Source organism: Pistacia vera, unplaced genomic scaffold (genome assembly GCF_008641045.1).
Source record: "Pistacia vera cultivar Batoury unplaced genomic scaffold, PisVer_v2 Contig179, whole genome shotgun sequence".
NCBI classification, from domain to species: Eukaryota; Viridiplantae; Streptophyta; class Magnoliopsida; order Sapindales; family Anacardiaceae; genus Pistacia; species Pistacia vera.
The window spans coordinates 806,493-826,272 of record NW_022195887.1 but is presented as its reverse complement, the minus strand read 5'-3'; the positions used below and the strand labels follow the sequence as shown (position 1 = coordinate 826,272).

Below are 19,780 nucleotides of genomic sequence, written 5' to 3'. Positions count from 1 at the left end.
GCTAGGGTAATTGAAAATACCTCCCTCGATCGTGGGTCGCTTTGAGAGGTAGTAAGAATCTTTGTCCTTGCTTCTTTTTAAATAGTACAATCAAGCAAGCTCCAGCGCAGTCAGTTGGCTGAGGCCGTACTCGGTGCACGCGATATACATAGCCACGGCTATCATATACGCGTTAGGCGTCAGTTGTAAAGGTGCAACCTCGAAGTGATCGAGGATCAACCTAACAAAGGGGTGGAAGGGAATCAGCGCTTCGTATTTGAATATAGCTTCGGAGATCGCAACCATTCCCTTTGGCAGATTCTGAGCTGTATGCCTCTTGTACTGGTAGACGTCTACACTAATTGCATATCGGTCTACCGCCTCCTTTATTTTGTCTCGAGTAGCTACCGACAGGATCTCTTACACAGGACCCACTGGGGCGTCCTGTGCTTCCGAGCTTGTCCCCTCATCCATTCTGGTCACTGTAGGGTTCATCTCTTCTATGGTCTGAAAAAAGGGGGACACGTGGAGATTACTCAGTCTCCGTACAGAATTTTGTACAACGACAAGAAAGAGCAAAACCCTAAAAACCCTTGGAGATCACCTCCAATGGTTCGTACCCTAAAAATCTATTCCTTACAGAAACCCACCATTATCGCCTGGTTAACTACATTCGAAATAGAAAAAACGAAAGCGAGGGAAGGATCTACCTTACCTTTTTTGCCTGTGGAGGTTGAACTTCTCACTGTCACCGGAAAGTGCGCACCAACTTGAAGGATTGAAAATTTGGTCTCACGAGAGCTTTGTGCTTTTTTTGAGAGTATGAGTGTTGTGACATTGCTTGAGGCAAGTCTGAGATTTTATAGTGGAGGAAACGGCGATTGATGTTCCCGAAGTCAAGCGACGTTTGGGTAGAATGCGTCTCTCGTCGTTGATCATGACCACGTGTCATCAATCAGTGAGAAAGAGTAACCGCCACGCTTCGAGAAATTCAATCGTCATGTCTGTCTGTTGAAATACTCAAGTGACGGCTCAATTCTCTCCTCCACATTAAATGGCATTTAATGCCTTGGTAAGGAATGACGTTTCAGCATGGCTTGCATTTAATGCGCATGGCTGACACTTATTGCGCATAGGACACGTTTGTCAGAATAAAAGGTACTTCATTAATGGATTAGTTGTCAAGAGCAATGGATAACATCTGAAGAGGTCGTTAGAATAGAACACTCTTCGTCGCATATTTGTTGCGAAGTGATGTGATTCCTTACCTCCAGCAGAAATATGTTGTGTAATCAGGTCGCAGACCTTGGTTAAAAATAAAAGGTGCACCGATACGGCACTGAGTAGGGTCTAGTCCAGGTCGTCGACTTCGCGGAAGAAGACCATCTCAGGTCGCTCGTAGAGAAATGTTCTGCAACCTCTTTATAGCTAGGTCGGCTGGACCAAACGCCATTTGGATATGTCAAATCATGACATAGTTATGAAGTTCTCAAGGTTCGATCCTTAAACCTTAAAAACTAGGGGACTTCTATTATGCCGAAAAAAGTAAGGCTGACGCGGAGCCTCGTCAGTAAAGGATGGTCAGAGTTCAGAAGGGTTCTACGTCGTCCAAGTGCGGCCACGTCTTGCTTAGCGCAAGTGGCATGGCTCCTGTCAGTGTAACAGGTGAGTGCTAGGCCAGCAAGCGGCTGGAGATCACCCACGTGTCAAAGTCATGCTTTAAATTGAGGAAATCCCTCGGGCAGGTGATCAATGGGACGCAAAGAAAGGATTTACACAACACCTACCCACTTGTAGCTTTCATAATCATTACCTTGAACTTTCCACTTTAAATAGAGGACTTCCCTCTCATTTGAGGGGATTAGCTAATTTTACGCTGAAACAGCTCTCACTCTCTAAACTATAACTTAGCTCGTTAAACGTGACCTGATCACTCTTTTATTAATACAATAGTAGTGGACGTAGGATTCGCTTGCGAGCATCCGAACCACTTTAAACATTGCCTCTCATCCCTTATTCTACTGAATATTCTCATATCACATGTGACCTCTAAATCATTTTATCATTTTACACGTGCGAGTAGTTGGTGTCAAAATCGAGCATCAACACCATATATTAATGCAAATTGTGAGTTTGATTTTAAATTTTAAATAAAGCATTTTTCTTTTGGAAAAAAAAAAAATTCATATATTTATGTTTATGAAAACTTAAAATTTTTTGGCCACCCCAATATCAAAATTTGGGCTCCGCCCCTGCCATAATCTACAGTTTCAAGTAAGGCTGAGCAAAAAAAAAGGGTAGAATTGGAACTGGCGAGTACCCAACATAGCTATTCCAATTCCTACCCTATTTTTTCGATTCTCGAATAGGTTTCGATTCTAAAAACGAAAAAATTCGACCTGCATAGGATTGAATTTCGAATTTTTTAATATTGTCCCAAATCTAATTCAGTCGATCTGCAGACATCAATCTTCTTCAGTTCTTTTCTCAATCGAACCCAAGGCCAAAACTCGTAACCTCTTTTAATTATGCCAAAAGATTTTATAAAAAAAATCTCTCTTTCAATCGTGACTACATTTCTCCATATACATTTCAATTTCTTCTTTTCAATCTCTCAATGCCTATATCTCTTTATTGCCATCCCCCTTCTCTACGCCAATCTCTACATTGTCGTTATCCGACATGTGTCCCAATGGTTGTTTCCATCTTTCTTCTCGGTCAAGCCGGCCATTCCTTCGCGTTAAGCCATTTACCGACACATCACCAAGTTGTAGCTGTCATTGTTCTATCTCGGTGAAGTCGATTAGATTCCCAATGGTTGTTTGCATCTTTCTTCTCGTTTGTTTTCAATTCATCTCATCTTCGCATTTAAATAATTTTATTCTCTTCCCTAAATTGTTTTTATGTTGCGGTTAGGGTTTTGTGAACAGTAAAGGGTTTATTTGTAAATTTTGTGAATAATACAAGGTGTATTTATAATTTTTACCTGGACCGGAACCTACCCAACAAGCTCCGGTTCCGGTTCTCTATATTTAGGAACCGCATAGTATTGATTTCAGTTTCAGTTCCGCACAGTTTGGGCCAAATTCCAAAACCCGCTCACCCTTAGTTTAAAAGTATAGTATTAACCTTAAATATCAAAAAAATAAATAAAAGTCAACTTACTATTACGTTATATATAGTCAAAACATTTTAGGCAGTCCCACACTTTAAAGTTCTTGAACCAAAACTTAAGCTCCAAATCTTAAATTATCGAATTTCTACGAAGTTGCTTGGCTACTGCGTAGGTTGCTTGAAAATGTACTGTTACCTTGAAAAGACAAACTTTAGAACCAATACAGACTTAATGGAATATTTAAAATAGCAAAAATACGCTTGAATGTGGGTGGTTAAGAACCTATATATGTACTAACTCAAGAATCCTCACTAACCATTCCCCAAAACAATACTTCTAATCTTTGCCTAGATGGCTTGATCAATCACTGCAGTTCTTTCTCGCTCTTCGGCCGGCTTTCATGTTTTGGGTTGATTTTGAAGTGAATTAACCAGAAATTCAAAAAAAAAAAAAAGATGCCAAGGGACAAAAGCATAGACAAAGCCCTTAAACAGCGACGGCGTGGACGTCGGTCCCAGAGAAGGAGGGACAACCGCGGCAGAGATGAAAACGTTGACCGTCAAGACCCAGTGACTGGTGTTTGCTCTTTCGTGCTTCTGGTCTTGCTATTAGTCCTGGGCTTGTTTTGTTTTCTATATTATTTCATGGGTTTTGATTCTCATGGGACGTAGTTCATGTGCTGTGTTCATAAGAATCAATATAATTTTGAAATAATATCAGTTAATTACTCTTATTCCTTTTACACGACAACGTAATTTCAATCGGTTTAAATAATTACTGAATCTTTCTCCCGAGTTGTCGCAGGTCAGTTAAAAAAGTGAAGAAGACAAGGTTTAATTTCTTTATCATTTGAATTGGGAGAGACGTGAACATAACGATGGTAGACTAGAAATGGTCAAACTTATAAGAGTTTTGGGCATTTTCAGGTGACTAATGGACCTCTTTTTTAATAATAATTATCATATATTGTTCATATCTTATTGGATTTAATGGGCCTCGTAGCAAATGTGTAAAGAGTAATGTTATTTAAGTCCTACTTGGTGGTGGCAACACGTGCCGGCAAGTCTTAAAATTTTTTTGGCACAGCGCGAAAATTCTGTGCCGTGGGCTTAGGATTTTGGGCACATGGGCCCCATGAATTTTAAAAAATTAATTTTTTTGAGAAAAGCCTATGCGGCACATAGGCTAGCCCACGAAGCATGACATGGCACGTCCCATCGAGCCATGGGCCGTGCCGTGGGCTTGAGTTTTTGTTGTCTAACACGACACAGCACGGCCCATGGAATGGTGGGCCATGAAAATTTTGGCCCAACATGGGCCCACCGCCACCTCTCCCACTAAATATCTTTCTAGGCTCCAGTAATAATTAAAATAATTTTAAAAATTTAATTTACAAATATGATATGTTTTATTCCAAAATTACCTCTTCATAATATTTCTTTATAAATCTCTTTGTTAACGCCAATATCTGGCTTTTCTATCGCGTTAAATTTTAGTTTGAATTTTTTTTTTTTTTTTTTTTGGTAAGTAAAACTTTTATAGAAACAGAGAAATAATGTATAAAGAGACCTATAAAAAGACAACCAACCTAGGTTAGGACAACCCCTCAATTTTTTGTCTCAAAGTTTCCATTGCCATTTTTTTTCTTAGAGTAAAATCTGAATACATATCTTTTTCAACAGCATATTCCCTCTCCAAATTTACACGAAGATTTTTTATTTCAATCAACACAACTTCCATGAAAACTAAGAAATCGTTATGAAGGGCAATGAACAAGATTTGAAGTAATTATTTTTCTCATTTTCTTTTCTTCTTCTCTATAATTATTTTCTCGATGATATATAGTTATGGAGATGAGCTGCATATGGACATGAATTTCCAACTTTTTAAAATTATTTTAATTATTATTGAGATTTAAATACCATCTCTCAATTGTAAATTATTTTATTGCTTTTATACAATCAGTACTCCAACTCCAAGTTCTTTTAGATTATAAAACGATATTATTAATCTTAGTTGAACATGTACTGATAAATTTTGAGTTTCCTGAGTATTTTTATAGAAATTGAGTGGAGTAGAAAGAGAAAACTTGTAAACTCATTACAAAGTTGCAACTACAACTGACCAAATAAAGGAATATGATTTATCTAATCTAACTCAATGATATTTCTATTCCAAAATAGTAGAAACGAGAAAGAAGGAGAGTCTTTGGCAGCTACTGATTTAGAATTTTTGAATATTGATCCAATACTTTTGCTAATAACTTATGGTACCACAATGAACATCGCAGTATATAAACTATGATTTGGATTTATATTTATATTTATAATAAATAATAATCATTTAAAGACAAGGTATCATTTTGTTTTATATGGGCCTCAGAGAACCCAATTCTGCTTATATAAGAATCCGAAACCCAAACCCAAATACTATATACTCTGAACCCGGTCCGAAATTACCCATTCGCTTGTTTTCGTCTGGCGAGATCAAAACAAGCGTTTGTTTCAGTCGATTCAGAGCTTTACAAAATATGGCTTCTTTGGACTCCGACGTTACCATGGTTCCAGTTAGTGAGGCATCAAGCAGTTCTGCTCCTTCATCCTCTAAGAAGCCTAAACGTTTTGAGATCAAGAAGTGGAGCGCCGTCGCTCTCTGGGCTTGGGGTAACCCTAACCCTAACCTTTTTTTTTTTTAATTTTTTTAGCTGTTAGTTTCAAATTTAAGAGCTTAATGTTGTTTTGGTTGATTGATGCAGATATTGTTGTCGATAACTGTGCGATTTGCAGAAACCACATCATGGATCTCTGTGGGTTATCTTTTCGAATTTCGTTATGTGTGTATTTTTTATGTTGGGTCTTTATGAATTGTTAGGTAAACTGGTTTTGGTGTTTAGGTATCGAGTGCCAAGCGAACCAGGCTAGCGCTACGAGCGAGGAATGCACTGTAGCTTGGGGTATGTTTTTTATTACTCTAAAAGCCTTTGGCTTATTTTTGTTGTGGATGTTTGTTCTGTTATTTTGGTTCTAATTATAAAATAAAACAAAAACGATGATGGTTATAAATTATATGTTAGTAAAAATACGATGTTGACTCAAGGTTTCTGGAATGTATGATTCAGTAATGTTGTAACAATTTATTGTATGTTTATTTGACAATTTTAATTGTTGCACAATATTTTTTAAACGATGGTAATCTTGCTTTTCGAAGTCCTTAGAGCATGGATAGATAACTGAATAGCTTTACAATTAAGCATGCGCACTCCTTTGGTGACCGTGATCTGGATTCTTTGCTTGTGCAAGCTACACAGACGTTGATGAATTAGGTATTCAGGTTTTTTGGTATGTTGCAAGTGCATGTGGTGTGTTGTGACTCATTCAAACTATAAAGACATTGAGAATTTGGATTATGAATGGAAGGTTTAGGACCTATTGAGGTTTGTACCTAAATAATAGTATGTTGCTACAATTACTATATTTCATTCAAGTACACTGATGTTCATGTTTACATTTTTGGAGAATCACCAGGATCAGCATTACACTGACAAGTATATAGTGGCCACAACTAATTAATTGACACTGAACTCTTTTACCTTTCAAAACTTTGAGATTTATGATAAGCTAATGAGATTTTCTAAGCTTTGTGTGGTTTCGTCTTTTACTTTAATATTTAATTTACCAGTACTTTGTTATGGATCCTTCTTGATCCAGTAATCTGGTAATGTTATTAGCTTTATAATTAAGCATGTCTGGTCATTCAATACAATGCCTCTTCCTTATTCATTCTGATTTGGTTCCTTGACTTATGCAAGCTACATCAACCAGGATTTTTGGTTTGGGGTATAATGTTGTAGTTGGATCTTGTGCGCATGTTGCCTTTCAAATATGTGTGCAAGCATGTACTTGTGTATATAGTGTGCATATGCATGTGTGTTTGTGCATGTGCATATGATGTATCTCTTGTAGTAGAAAAAATGTGTCTTCTTGTTCATCTATATTTGAGTTCTTGGCTCATACAAACTACAAAAACAATGATGAGGGTTTAGTGCTTCGGTTATCAAGAGAAGTTTGAGGAGATCATCAGGTTTTTTTATGTAGAATATGAATTTTCTATCTGTTAGACCTCTATGATAATATGATGTTACGCTTTATATGTTTATCTCAGATAATTGTAGAGACCAAACCTTGTTAATAAATAAGTTTGTCTTTCCTGATATATTTAGTTTGAATCGTGGCAGTAGGACTTATGTGCAGTCTTACAGAGTAGGAGAATCACTGTGTGAATCTGAGCATTACTTTAATAAGCATATTGTGGTCACAACTAATAAATTTGTTGCAAGACTCTTTAACCTTTCTAAATTTTTGGAGATGATAAGTTCATGAGATTTTTTGACCTTTTAATAGTTATATCTTCACTTTAATGCAATTTCTTAATACTTGAATATGGTTTTGTTTGTGCTTGGGTATATATAAAGGCTGTCAATGTTTTTTTGTGATGAGTAAATAGACATTATACTATCAGTGTATAGTGCTTCAAAACAATCAGGTATATCATATTCTCGATTTTGTTAACACTTCTATGGAGTAAATAGAATTGAAGGGTGATCTTTGTTCAATTCATTTCATTTAGATTGTTATTGTTGCTGTTTGACATATGCCTATCGATATGCACAGCCTTATTCAACATCAACTTATTTCTTTCCAGATTTTTTTCTTTGGTAAATCTTTTTTATGTATGTATGTAGAACTGTACTTAAACCAGGTTGGAAATGAAATAGAATCACATGTTTACCCCTTGACCATGGTTTGGGTCTTTGGTTATCACCTTACCTAATTTTCAATGTTCATAGACATAAGTAAATTTTATTGGTTGTAGCCTCTGCTTTTGGCTTCATCCTCTTAGTGACCTCCTAACATTCGGAAGAACATTGGTTTGTATATGTAGGGGTTTGTAATCATGCCTTCCACTTTCACTGCATCAGTCGATGGCTTAAGACTCGTCAAGTTTGTCCATTGGGTATGCCTTATGTTTCCTCTTTTTTAATGTCGATTATTAAATTTCATGTTGTAGTTTATGCATCCTCACTATTTCTATGTGGTTGTCTTGTTTGTGTAGATAATAGCGAGTGGGAGTTCCAGAAGTATGGCCACTAGAGCCTTCGAGTGTTTGAGTTGTTGGATTATCAGTCTGCTCTGTAGTGCAGATTTGAAATAGAATATTTGGGACCCTGTTGGCCCTTTTCCCAGTCAACTTTCTGTCAATTCTACCTGATGATCTTTTTGTGGTTTATGAGATCTGTTGGATATGACTTGGTAGTGAATGATAAATTCTCCTAATAGGAGTTATGTGAAAATTAAGCCCTATTTTCTTTCGTGAATTCCTTTCTTTCACCTCTTGATAATGTGTGTATATGGTATTTATTATGCCATGCATCTATATAATCGGGAGATTATGGTTTGACCAATTGTTGGTGAAATTCTGATGAATGCTTTTACGGGGTTTACACAGGTGTACTTTATTACCTGCACATACTTGTTGAATCTTGTATATTCTCATGATTAGTTTCCCATTCCCAATGCTTCAGTAGGTTATTGGGGGTATCTTCCGAGATTTGTTAACTGTATTGCTTAGTTAGCTAATTCTTGATATAGTACTAATTTGAAATGAATCATTACTTGCAGCTAATTGTTGTATGGTAATATATATGTTTTTAGGTATCTTCTTCTACGTTCCCCAATTCCCGTTACGAACCAGATATTCTTTCCTTCCCCAAATTTAAGCACGTTCTTGTTTTTATTTTTGATATTAAATTTAGGTAACCCTCTAAATGTTCTATAAACGGGTTAAACAATCATTTAATTAATATAACATTAAGAGTGTGTTTGGTTCAGCTAATGTTTTTGAAGATTATTGAGAATATTTAGGGAAATTAGTTTGGTTAGTTAAAATAAATTGGTGAGTATGTTATATTAATATATTTGGTTGAAAGAAATAAATTGATGGGTACGTTATATAATTTATTAAATTGCTATCATTTTTAAATATTAATATGATATTATTTTTAATAATTTCTTTTAACCCTTTTCGTTTGAGATATTGCTAAAACACTACAGCCAAAATTGGTCGTCAAAGGCTGGAGATCAGGCCGTTGTTGGCTATATTTTGGCCGTCGTTAACAGCCAAAAGTCGTAGATCTGGCCCAAAATCGATCTGGTTGTTTATGGCCAAATTTGCGGCGATTTGGCAGTTTTCGACCAGAGATCTGATCGGAAATGGTCAGATTGGCTCACAGCTGGCCAAGTTTGGCTGCTCGTGCACCATTTCGACGGTCGATGGTGTGGTCGACCATTGGCCACCACCTTTGGATAAAGTCTAAAGGTATTTATGTCCTAAAAAATTTGTATGTAAGAATAAAATAATCTATTAGTATTTTTGTAAATTGTTTTTAAAATAAAGACATTATTTTCAAAAAAAAATTAATAATTAGGGGTAAAATTGTAACAAAAATAAGATTACCAAGTAATCTTAAAATACCTAAAAATTAAAGGTAATCAGATTATTTCCTATATTACTAACAATAATTATTATTAGTTTTGAAAGATTATCAAATATTATATTATTTAACAACCAAATTTGATAATTAAATAATATAAGATAACATTATTGAAGAGATTACTCCCAATCAAACATACCCTAAATAGATCTACCCTTTTAAAAGGTTTATGGGAACTAAAGAACCTATAATTCGAAGACATAATTAAGTGAATATAAATTAATTATTATCAAAATGAATTGGCTAAGATCTATTCACATAACAAGTCAAAAATTATTGTCCCTGATGCCGCTCGCTCTCTTACCTTCCCAACTCCCACTGCCATCTTTAAAATTTTCACTGATGCAGAATAAGGAGGAGATCCCAAGTACCGCCTGATTTTAATTCTGATCGTTTCACTCACCCTCGCCTCACGCAAAATAACACCCACTTAACAACCATCTCTCCCATACTCACGCCCGTACTCAAATGCCTAACAAGTATTTTTTAAACTAAATTAGGGATAGTAATAAAACCCAATGAGGTCAGGTACCTGGAAAACCCATTCTTATCCAATGAGGATTACCTGATAAATTCCAGGCTTTGGGGTGAGGATGGGAAAAGTTTTTGTACCTAATAACCGGGACGGGTATGGGGCGGATAGAGGTGTATGCCTGCAAAAGCCGGTACTTGCTCTCGGTTAATAATTTATTAATATTATTAGTACTTTTCATGGTTAATAAATTATTTATAATTTTCATTCGATTTATTAAACATATATTATATACATATGACTTGTATAAGTTTTTCTTCATTTATATATCAAAATTGGATGAAAACAATTATTAATATATTAATAATTTATATGTTGGGTGTGGTTTTTAATTTAAATAATGTCAGTTTCCAATAACAAAGTTTAAAATTGTTGTTTTTTTTTTTCTTTTAGAATGACCAATAGTTAGTCCAAAGACTTTCCCAATAATAATCCAATACCGTCTCTAAGGGCAGGTTCGGATATTTTGTTTGGTGTCCAGGGGCGGAGAAATCACTACCCGTACCCACACCCGAAAATTGCTGAACAAAAACTATAGCGTCGCCTGAGAGATTCGAACTCTCGCGGGGAAACCCCATGTACTTAGCAGGCACACGCCTTAACCACTCGGCCAAAGCGACTTTGTGATTGCTGCTCACCTTTTCTTTTAGTTATTCCAGATCATATGCATTCAAAAATCAAAATAATTCTATTGAATAGATTTCTTAATAACTGGATTCTGAATTCTGTAAAGTCAAATTGATTCCCAATAAAAATAGCTTGAATCTTCTTTCACATTCATCTTCTCTTATCTAAACATTGATGGCAGGTTTTTTATCTTAAGGCAGTTGATTTTNAAATATTGTCAATTCTAAACACTCATTTCCATCCAGAGAATCCAAGGTGCACTAAGGATAAGCAACTTAATGAAATGTTTGCTGAATCAACTACTTAATTCCTGTAAATGAGAGCTTATTGCAGCATTAAAAAGAAAATAAAAATAAACAACCTGATTGTAATGCTCAGTTGTAAAATTATCTTATTGATGATAAAAATAAACAACCTGATTGTAATGCTCAGTAGTAAAATTATCTTATTGATGGTAGCTTGATATTGTCTCATAGCATGAGGAACATTTCATGTCGGATATCTATGTTATGTTTCTCACAAATGAATTCACAGTTTTAAGCAACTAACATGCATGACCATGTTTATGGAGCTTCACGGAATTCCTTCTTGATCTTCTTTGGTTTGCAAGCTAATCATAACCCTTCCATGCTCCAATAAAAAATAAAAATTGAAAAGATTCTGGAATGTTTAAATTTCAGATGCCTAGTCACATATCTTCTGGATTTTTTCTTTTTCTTTTTCACCCAATTCCTGCTAATACCTAAGAATTTGAGTATTTATCTTGATTACAAGCTTTTGTGGTTGTAAGAGTTGGAATTTGCATTTTCTGGTCTGAATGTTGAAACTTTGGATGCCTAGTCACATATCTTCTTAAACTATGGTACTTGATTACGATAAACTAAGGTCTTCTTTTGTTATTTTTTATAACCTTTTGATGTTCATAAGATGATCCAGAGTACCTAAACTTGTGTGTGTAAGATAATATTCGAGAATCAGTAAGATTTTATCTAGTATATTATTAGTTTAAAATATGGGTGGGGAAAGCTTAGAGCATTTCTTCACTGAAACTTTTTCCATTTGTTTCATTTTATGATTGTAGTCTACACATTGGGATCTTCTTGATTATTGAATGATCAGTTTGTTAAAGTGGAAGAGCCTCTATGATGATATGATCTGTTTTATTTAGTGAACAATGGGAATCACATAGAATTAGTCATTCTCTTCACTTAAGTTTGCGTTATCTTTACAGGCACTAGAAAAATCAAAATATGAGCAATCACTGGAATCTGTTAGGCGCTTTATTGCCATTGCAGAGAAGGAATTGGAGCTATATTACAGACATATGGCACTATACGGTGACCCGAATGATCGGAATCCCATTTCAATCTTGGACGGTCCTACAAAAGTCGCCCGGGAATCACAAAAACATGAAATGCTGAAAAGGAAAGGGCATGGTTCCACCACTTATAATGTCTTTTCTCCAGGTATTTCAGAACTATCAAAATTTGAAGATGAAGACTTATCGATAAGTGAATCAGATTCCGAAGATGATTTATTGTCTGATTCTGAGTACTATGGGAAAAGCCAAGTAAGCTTTTCTGGAACTCAAGAGAGCTCATCATCAACAATGTTTGAAACTGTGTATGACTCTAAGAATCAAAACTTTTCTAGAACAAAATATTGATGTGAATATTTAATATAATATCGAGTTGAGTGCTAGATCCTGATAATTAATCTTGATAAACACCTCTTTATTAGTTTTGCACCCTCATTAATATAGATTTTATCATGTTTATTTTCTGAAAAATGAGGATATTTGTTGGAAGAAAATTGCCCCAATTGGTTGCATACTATTATTTACATTTGAGGGGAAAAAGAAAAGATTGGCCTTCATATGACTTTTCTGTCTTAGGGTACATCCTGTCATTTATATCTATCCCAATGAGCCATTAATCCTATTATCCCAATGAGGTTTATGAAATCTGTTATCAATTATAATTGAATACATGTTATAGAGAATCAGTAGATAATGTCCTATTTAGGGCTGCTAACGAGCCGAGCTGAGTATTCTGCTAAACGAGCTCGGCTTGTGAGGGGGGAAGGGTTAAACGAGTTTGAGCCGAGCCGAGCCGAATCGTAGATTGCTGGCTTGGCTTGAACTCGTTAGGGATATAGGGCAATCGAGCTTGGCTCACGAGTCAGCTTGTCAAGTCGAGCTCGAGAGCTGGTACTAAAACATCCAATTTTTTTTTTCGGATCAAACCTGTTTTTTCATGGTATTCAATCCATTTTCTGTCCTATAAATTAAAACAACAACTAAATCTCTTTACAAATTAAACATAAAAGAAATGTTGGGGACATGTATGTATAGTATATTCCATTTTAATGCCACAAAGGCACAAAATATTTGACAAACACAAGTAAACTTGCATGTATTTGGCAAACAATTGAATCTTTACATGTGATCATTTCATCATACTATATACAAAATACTAAAGTCGATCTGTTTCAACAAACTAAGTGAAGTGAATTAAAGTTTTTGTTTGATTCATCTTTCATCAGAACAAAGAGGGATTATATACAAATTTAATCCCAAAATATTAAAATATAATGTTTTATAAAAAAAAATGGATGTATGTTGGGCAGATACATCCCAAAATCATTCTTGTTCCACTCCTGCAAACAAAATAATAATAATAATAATCACTTAAGGACATAAGTACATCAAGATGAATATGCGAACTCAAACAAAAAATTAGTTAAATCAAACCTGTACAATCCTACTACCATAACCAATGACATGCAGCAGAATCAAACAATCTATTGATTCCCGTCAATTGACAGGATAGGAAGAACAATCTCCAAGTGGTCTTGCTCTTTTTGAAATGAAATAAAAAATAAAAAATAAGTTTATATTACTATAAAATAATTGTAAATATTGAATTGCACTAAAAATTAATCAAGGGAACTTAATTTGCACCCTTTTTTCACTTCGTTCAAAGATTGACATCAATCACATCCACATAAGAGCATTTCCACCGTGTCCAAAGACAAAGAAGCTCGATAACTATCAATAACCCTACTCTCAGCACTGAATGCAGACTCTGAAGCAACCGTAGTGATCGGGATGGCTAGTATCTCACGAACCATCAAAGACAATGTAGGGTACTTGGTTGAATTTGTCTTCCACCATTGTAAAGCACCGAATGCCTCACGATCCCCCACGCACTTATGACACCCCTCTCTCAAATAACAATCTAGCTCAGACTTACTTAGCTCAACAGTCTCCACTACATCCAAAAAACTGCTAAATCATCCCAACTCGAGGCTCCCAGAGTCGTTGCCTCCTCACCAACGGCTCCAACTCCATCCCCTACTACTGGAGGCCCACGAGAAATAGTAGAAGCTTTATTAGCTTCAACATACTCTCCATATAGCTCATATAGTGCATCCCGAACAGTTACAATATTTGCACGGGCTTCTAACTCAAAATACATTTTGGGGAAGACCTACTGAATTACCCTCATTTTCAATCGAGGATCCAATACAGCAGCCACAGACATCAGCACATTACATTCCCCCGAATATTTATCGAACTTCTCCTTCATCTTCCTCACCATGTTTCTAATAAACTCATCTCCATCTTTACTCTTACTATCCAACATCATTTTCACTAAACAAACCTCCTTTAAAAATATATTAGATGTCGGATAATCACTACCACTAATGAGATTGGTTGTACCACTAAAAACCTTTAAAATGTCACACACTTTCTCCCAATCCTCATCTTGTGGATAGTAATGATAACTTGAATCCTTTTCTTTCAACCTAGGAAATACTTTTTTAAACTTAATCGCCATTGCCAACATTTCATACGTCAAATTCCATCTTGTTTTATAATGTAGAATAAGCTTCTGAAACGACAATTTAAGTTGTTGCACAATCTCAGTAAAAACAATGAGGTTCAAGATATGGGCACAACATCTAACATGAAACAATTTCCCTTCACAAATCAAATTCCCCATAACTTCAAAATTTTCCCTCAGAATTCTGATTGCAATGTTATTACTTAAAGCGTTATCCACTGAGACAGTGTACACCTTATTTTCAATCTTCCATTCCGTAAGGCACTTGGAAATGGAGTCAGCAATCATAACACCAGTACAAGGAGGAGGTAAATGCACAAAGTTGAGAACACGTCTATTCAACCTCCAAGTACCATCTATCCAATGCCCAATGAGCACCATATACTTCATCTTCTGATTGCCAGAATGCCACAAATCCGTAGTCAAACTAATCTTGGCCACATTCTTCAATAGCATCTTCAACTTCGCTTTCTCACTCTCACATACTTTCATTGAATCATTTTTGCAATTATGGAAACCGGACTCCATTCAAGAATCTCATACTTCATCATATTGTTCAAGCTCTCTTCCTCGATAATTGATAATAGATGCTCATGCATAAGCAGCCAATGGGCGATAAGTTCTCTCATCTTCATCATGTCAAACTTTCCACTTAAAGCAAGCAAAATAGAAGTTCCAACATCAGAATCGACAACGAGAAAAGTAATGTGTTGTTCCTTCATGGAAGCTATTCTCTTTGAACATCGTTTCAAATGTCTATCAAACTAGGTGGTGCTTCTGGTGGCATTAATAGACAGCTTGGCTTTGTAATGGATACACTTTGCCTTTTTTGTACCCCTAGGAGAACCACCTCTATAAACTCTGTCCAAACTTAGCTCTCTTTTTCCTCTGAATTGGATTCTCATTCTACCCACCATTATTTGGGCTACTAACATTGTGTTTCGTATTTGTAGTGCTCTCATTCAAGGAACGTTTATTGCCTGGTGTAATCGTAATTGTATCTTGCTTTGTAGGGCTACTTGAGGCACTGCCGGCCATTTCCAAACCTATAATGCAAAATAAAAACAAAGGGATTAGCTACATTTAATATAAAGTAAAAGCAAATCCTAAACAGCACAGTCCACANCCATGCAGCCACTTTGCCATGATATTATTCGAGAAGAGGAGGTATGGAATCTTATTGGATTTATTTCTTCATCTGAGGGACTTGTAATTGATGTAATATGGAATGCTGAAGATTATGTTGCTGGAATCAGGCATTGACAAAATTACTGCAGATATTATGCTACTGATTTATTTGCTGTAATATTATGTAATCATTTTATATTGATTGTATTTCCTTTATTATTTACATAGCCTCTGTATAAATAGGCATTTGTACACATTACAAAGGATATATGAAATACACACATTCTTCTATATTTCTTTCTTCCTCTCGGCATTCTTCAGCAACATAGTTGCTTCTATTGCCATCCTTTATTCTTCTTGGCATTCTTCGGCAATACAATTGCCTCTTTTGCCACCTTCTGCTCAGATTATTACATGGTATCAGAGCAATCTACAGTATCTCTCTTCCGCCAACACAATCCTTTTTGGCCAGTTTTTCATAAACTTGCAAAACCAAAGTATTAAGATCAGTTTAGTTTTTGTTCTCCAAACCAAAAATTAAACCAACAAACACCATATACAACCAACAAATTCATCATGGATCCAACCAAAACACCACCAGTATCAGCACCAGAACAAACAGCCACAAATGAGCCACTACATCAAGCCCAACCCGATCCAAGTTCTACCTAATGTTTCAGTTTATTCCAGCCGCCACCAATCGGCTAGAACCTGGGGATCCACTTTACTCGCTGGTTTCTGATGGCTCCGAGCTTGTGCTCATTAAACAACCTCTAGCCGGATCAACCAATTACGCAACTTGGGCCATAGATTTTCGGCGAGCCTTGATAACCAAAGACAAGGAAGGGTTCATCGATGGAACCCTTCCAAGACCAGATGAACCACACCTCATCAAGCACTGGAACTGGTGCAATACACTTGTTCGAGCATGGATTAGCAACTCTCTCACCCAGGAGATTGCTGTCGGACTACCTCAAATAGAAATCGCCCAAGAAATGTGGGCAAACATTCACGAGATGTACGGGCAATTAGATCTCGCGAAACTGTTCAGTTTACGCCAGACTCTTGTTGAAATTAAATAGCAAAATCTCTTTGTAACTTCCTATTTTAATTGCCTTTCGGCGATTTGGAATGAACTCGATGTTGTTAAAGAACCATTTGAAGGGCCTCTAACAATTCTCCAACAGATCTAGCGTGTGAAGGACCAAAATTGGCTAATCCACTTCCTCATGGGCTTGAACGAAAGCTTTCTTCCCTTTCGCACCCAAATGTTGACCACCTCGCCAGCACCATCACTCCGGTGCACTTACCAGCTTGCTGTCCAAGAGGAAAGCCAGCGGTTGAACTTGCAAGACACTCATCATCTTGGATCCATCGCCTTCAACGTATCTCAACAATGACGGCAACAAAATGGTGACTCTGATCTGTTGGGTGTAGACGAAAATGGTAAAGGAGAAGTTTTTGAGCAGCTAAGGTTGAATAGAGAAAAGTCTATTTTATATGGGGTTGTCAACGGCCCAGATGAACTAGGGCTGTGCAAATCTGGATATCCGATCCGAATAGGACATTTTTTTATCCGATCCGAACTTTCGGATCAAGCTATTTGTTGATCCGAATCCGATCCGAATTATGTGGATATCCGATTATCCGGATATCCGATTATTCGGATCGGATAATCGGATATCCGAATTTTATCCGAATTTTAAGATTTCCTTATTAAAATTTAAAACCAAATAATTCAATCCTTCATTTCATTGGGCGTTCAATGAACTACAAACATAAGCAGTTAGAATGTGTCACATTTNCACTAATTTCAATCACTACAATTATAAAACTACAAAACAACCCAAAAAGCATAACATGACTCATGTCTAATGCTCCAAATTAGGCGTGGATGTTCCTTCGTCAAGTGATTGAAGTCCAATCATTTCTACAAAATAAACACAAGAAAGTCAATTAGTAGCTTCAAAAAGTAAAAACATTGAATAAATTTATTTACTAATAACTTAAAATAAATTTAAGAGATAAGAATATAATCGTTACTTAGTTAGATACTATACCCACTTCATAAGCCTCTGCATCCTCCAAGTAAGCTTCATCCAGAGTTGGTGCACATTTCAACCAACTGCTTGTACAAATCAATGATTCAACAACTGGCGAAGATAAAGAACTTCGAAATTTATCAAGTACATGACCCGATGTACTAAAAGCTAACTCGGAAGCAACTGTAGACATCGGGATTGCAAAGAGATCTTTGGCCTTACCTGAGAGAACTATATACTTTGATGCATTTGCTTTCCACCATTCCAATACATTCAAGTCAGACATTATGGATTCACATTTATCATCAAGGTACCGGTCTAACTCTGACTTGGCAGCATCTTGTACCTCTACCTCCATCTCCTCCACATATGCCGACCTCAGAGGGTCAGGGACAATACCACCACGCTGACTACTAGCACCAATTAAAGGTTGATCATTTCCGCTTGTTGGACAAGAACTAGAAGCTTGACTTTCATCTAAATTTGATGGAAGTCCTTTATAAAATTCAAACAATTCTTGTAACACATGTCTCACGATTCCGAACATCCTTTCAGCCTTTTCGTAGTCATCGGCATTATATCTTTTTTTTGTAGCACCAACTCACATATTTCATTTTATTTCTGGGATCTAACACTGCTGCAATCAACACCATCACGTTCATTTTGTCAAGACTCCCAAAATATTTGTTAAATTTCTCCCTCATTTTAATTGACATTGCATTAAGACAAACATTAGAGTCTTTCTTCCAATAATTTAAAGTAGTGACAATGCCTACAATTTCATGAAAATAATTGTTAGAAGTCATATAGTTGGACCCTGACATCCTAGTTGTAGCTTCATAATTTTTCTTTAGGAACTTGGCGAACACAGTTGCATTTTCCCAATCTTCATCAAAAGGAACATCATATGTCATTTCAACCAAGTAGTTGGAGTCCTCCTCTTCCAACCTTTTAAAAGCTTTTTTGAATTTGATTGCCGATTCCAACATGAGAAAAGTCGAGTTCCATCGAGTAGCAATATCAAGACACACCGTACCTTTATAACCTATCATTTCTTCTTTGACACATCTCTCAAAGATTTGTCTTCTATTGGTAGAACTCCTCACATACTTAACCGTATTATGAATTCGGTTAACAGATTCCTTAATCTCGCTAATACCATCTTTCATAATCAAATTCAAAATGTGAGTTGTGCATCTCATATGAAAATGTTCACCATTTAGAATCAAAGCATTCTTATTCACCAGTCTCTCCCTAAAGTAAGTCATTGCCACATCATTAGCGGTTGCATTATCCACCGTTATAGTGGACACTTTATTTTCAATTCCCTAGTCAATAATACACTTCTCCACCACCTTCCCGATCTTCCTACCCTTGTGACTACTAATTCTCACAAAACTCAGAATTTTCTTGTGTACAACCCATTTCTCGTCAATGAAAGGACCAGTGAGACATAAGTAACTTAAATTCTAAATAGATGTCCACATATCGGTTGTCAAAGCAATTATGGACTTCAAATGCCACAACTTGTTCTTGAGTGCAGCTTTCTCACAATTTAAGATCTTCGAACAATCCCTTGCCACTGTGAAACGGGAAATATTCTTCCATAACGGTTGCAATGCACTAAGAAATTTTCTAACCTTTGGATGTTCAACCTTCGTGAAACGATCTTCCGTACTAATTATCACTTCAGCAAGCAACTTCCTACACTCCTCCTGATCAAATCTCCAAGTACCAATCTCACTAGTTTGCCCTCCATCCTTTTGTGTGGTCTTGAAAGAGAGAAGTGTCTGCGAACTGTCTACATTATGAGGAAACTTCTTGCAACTTGTAAGATGCTTGCACATCAAAGAAGTGCCATTAGCCACACTATACGCAAAGGTCTTCTCACAATACATGCACTTTGTCCCCTCAATCTTGTTCATTTTGCTGTTATAAATCTTCTCAAAATGTTGCCAC

General features: G+C 36.2%; 3 protein-coding genes and 1 non-coding gene across 4 annotated transcripts; 1 reads left to right on the top strand and 3 right to left on the bottom strand.

Moving 5' to 3' along the window:
• The first annotated feature begins 5,519 nt into the window (after positions 1–5,519).
• LOC116126404 (RING-box protein 1a) lies at positions 5,520–8,548 on the top strand. The gene is made up of 5 exons (XM_031412108.1): positions 5,520–5,757; positions 5,850–5,900; positions 5,988–6,047; positions 8,036–8,107; positions 8,207–8,548. The coding sequence occupies exons 1-5, from the start codon at positions 5,625–5,627 to the stop codon at positions 8,242–8,244; spliced, it is 354 nt and encodes a 117-aa protein (XP_031267968.1). The 5' UTR covers positions 5,520–5,624; the 3' UTR covers positions 8,245–8,548.
• Positions 8,549–10,714: 2,166 nt separating this feature from the next.
• Positions 10,715–10,796, bottom strand: TRNAS-GCU. Its single transcript has one exon. It is a non-coding gene; the product is annotated as a tRNA-Ser (tRNA).
• A 3,498-nt stretch (positions 10,797–14,294) lies between these two features.
• Positions 14,295–15,179, bottom strand: LOC116126329 (zinc finger BED domain-containing protein RICESLEEPER 2-like). Its single transcript, XM_031412020.1, has one exon. The coding sequence runs from the start codon at positions 15,177–15,179 to the stop codon at positions 14,295–14,297; it is 885 nt and encodes a 294-aa protein (XP_031267880.1).
• Positions 15,180–17,650: 2,471 nt separating this feature from the next.
• LOC116126328 (zinc finger BED domain-containing protein RICESLEEPER 2-like) lies at positions 17,651–19,089 on the bottom strand. The gene is made up of 3 exons (XM_031412019.1): positions 18,455–19,089; positions 17,840–18,402; positions 17,651–17,709 (listed from the first exon to the last, which is right to left on the bottom strand). The coding sequence occupies exons 1-3, from the start codon at positions 19,087–19,089 to the stop codon at positions 17,651–17,653; spliced, it is 1,257 nt and encodes a 418-aa protein (XP_031267879.1).
• Between the last annotated feature and the right edge of the window lie 691 nt (positions 19,090–19,780).

Bases quoted from the DNA above. Each gene is read 5' to 3' on its own strand.
- LOC116126328 (XM_031412019.1), bottom strand. From the start codon at position 19,089: ATGACTTACTTTAGGGAGAGACTGGTGAATAAGAATGCTTTGATTCTA. The intron at 18,403-18,454 runs GTTAGATCCCAG...TACAAAAAAAAG, and splicing joins ATGGTGTTGATTGCAGCAGT to ATATAATGCCGATGACTACG. The intron at 17,710-17,839 runs GTATAGTATCTA...TTTATTTTGTAG, and splicing joins TGCAGAGGCTTATGAAGTGG to AAATGATTGGACTTCAATCA.
- LOC116126329 (XM_031412020.1), bottom strand. From the start codon at position 15,179: ATGGAGTCCGGTTTCCATAATTGCAAAAATGATTCAATGAAAGTATGT.
- LOC116126404 (XM_031412108.1), top strand. From the start codon at position 5,625: ATGGCTTCTTTGGACTCCGACGTTACCATGGTTCCAGTTAGTGAGGCA. The intron at 6,048-8,035 runs GTATGTTTTTTA...TTGTATATGTAG, and splicing joins GGAATGCACTGTAGCTTGGG to GGGTTTGTAATCATGCCTTC. The intron at 8,108-8,206 runs GTATGCCTTATG...TTGTTTGTGTAG, and splicing joins TCGTCAAGTTTGTCCATTGG to ATAATAGCGAGTGGGAGTTC.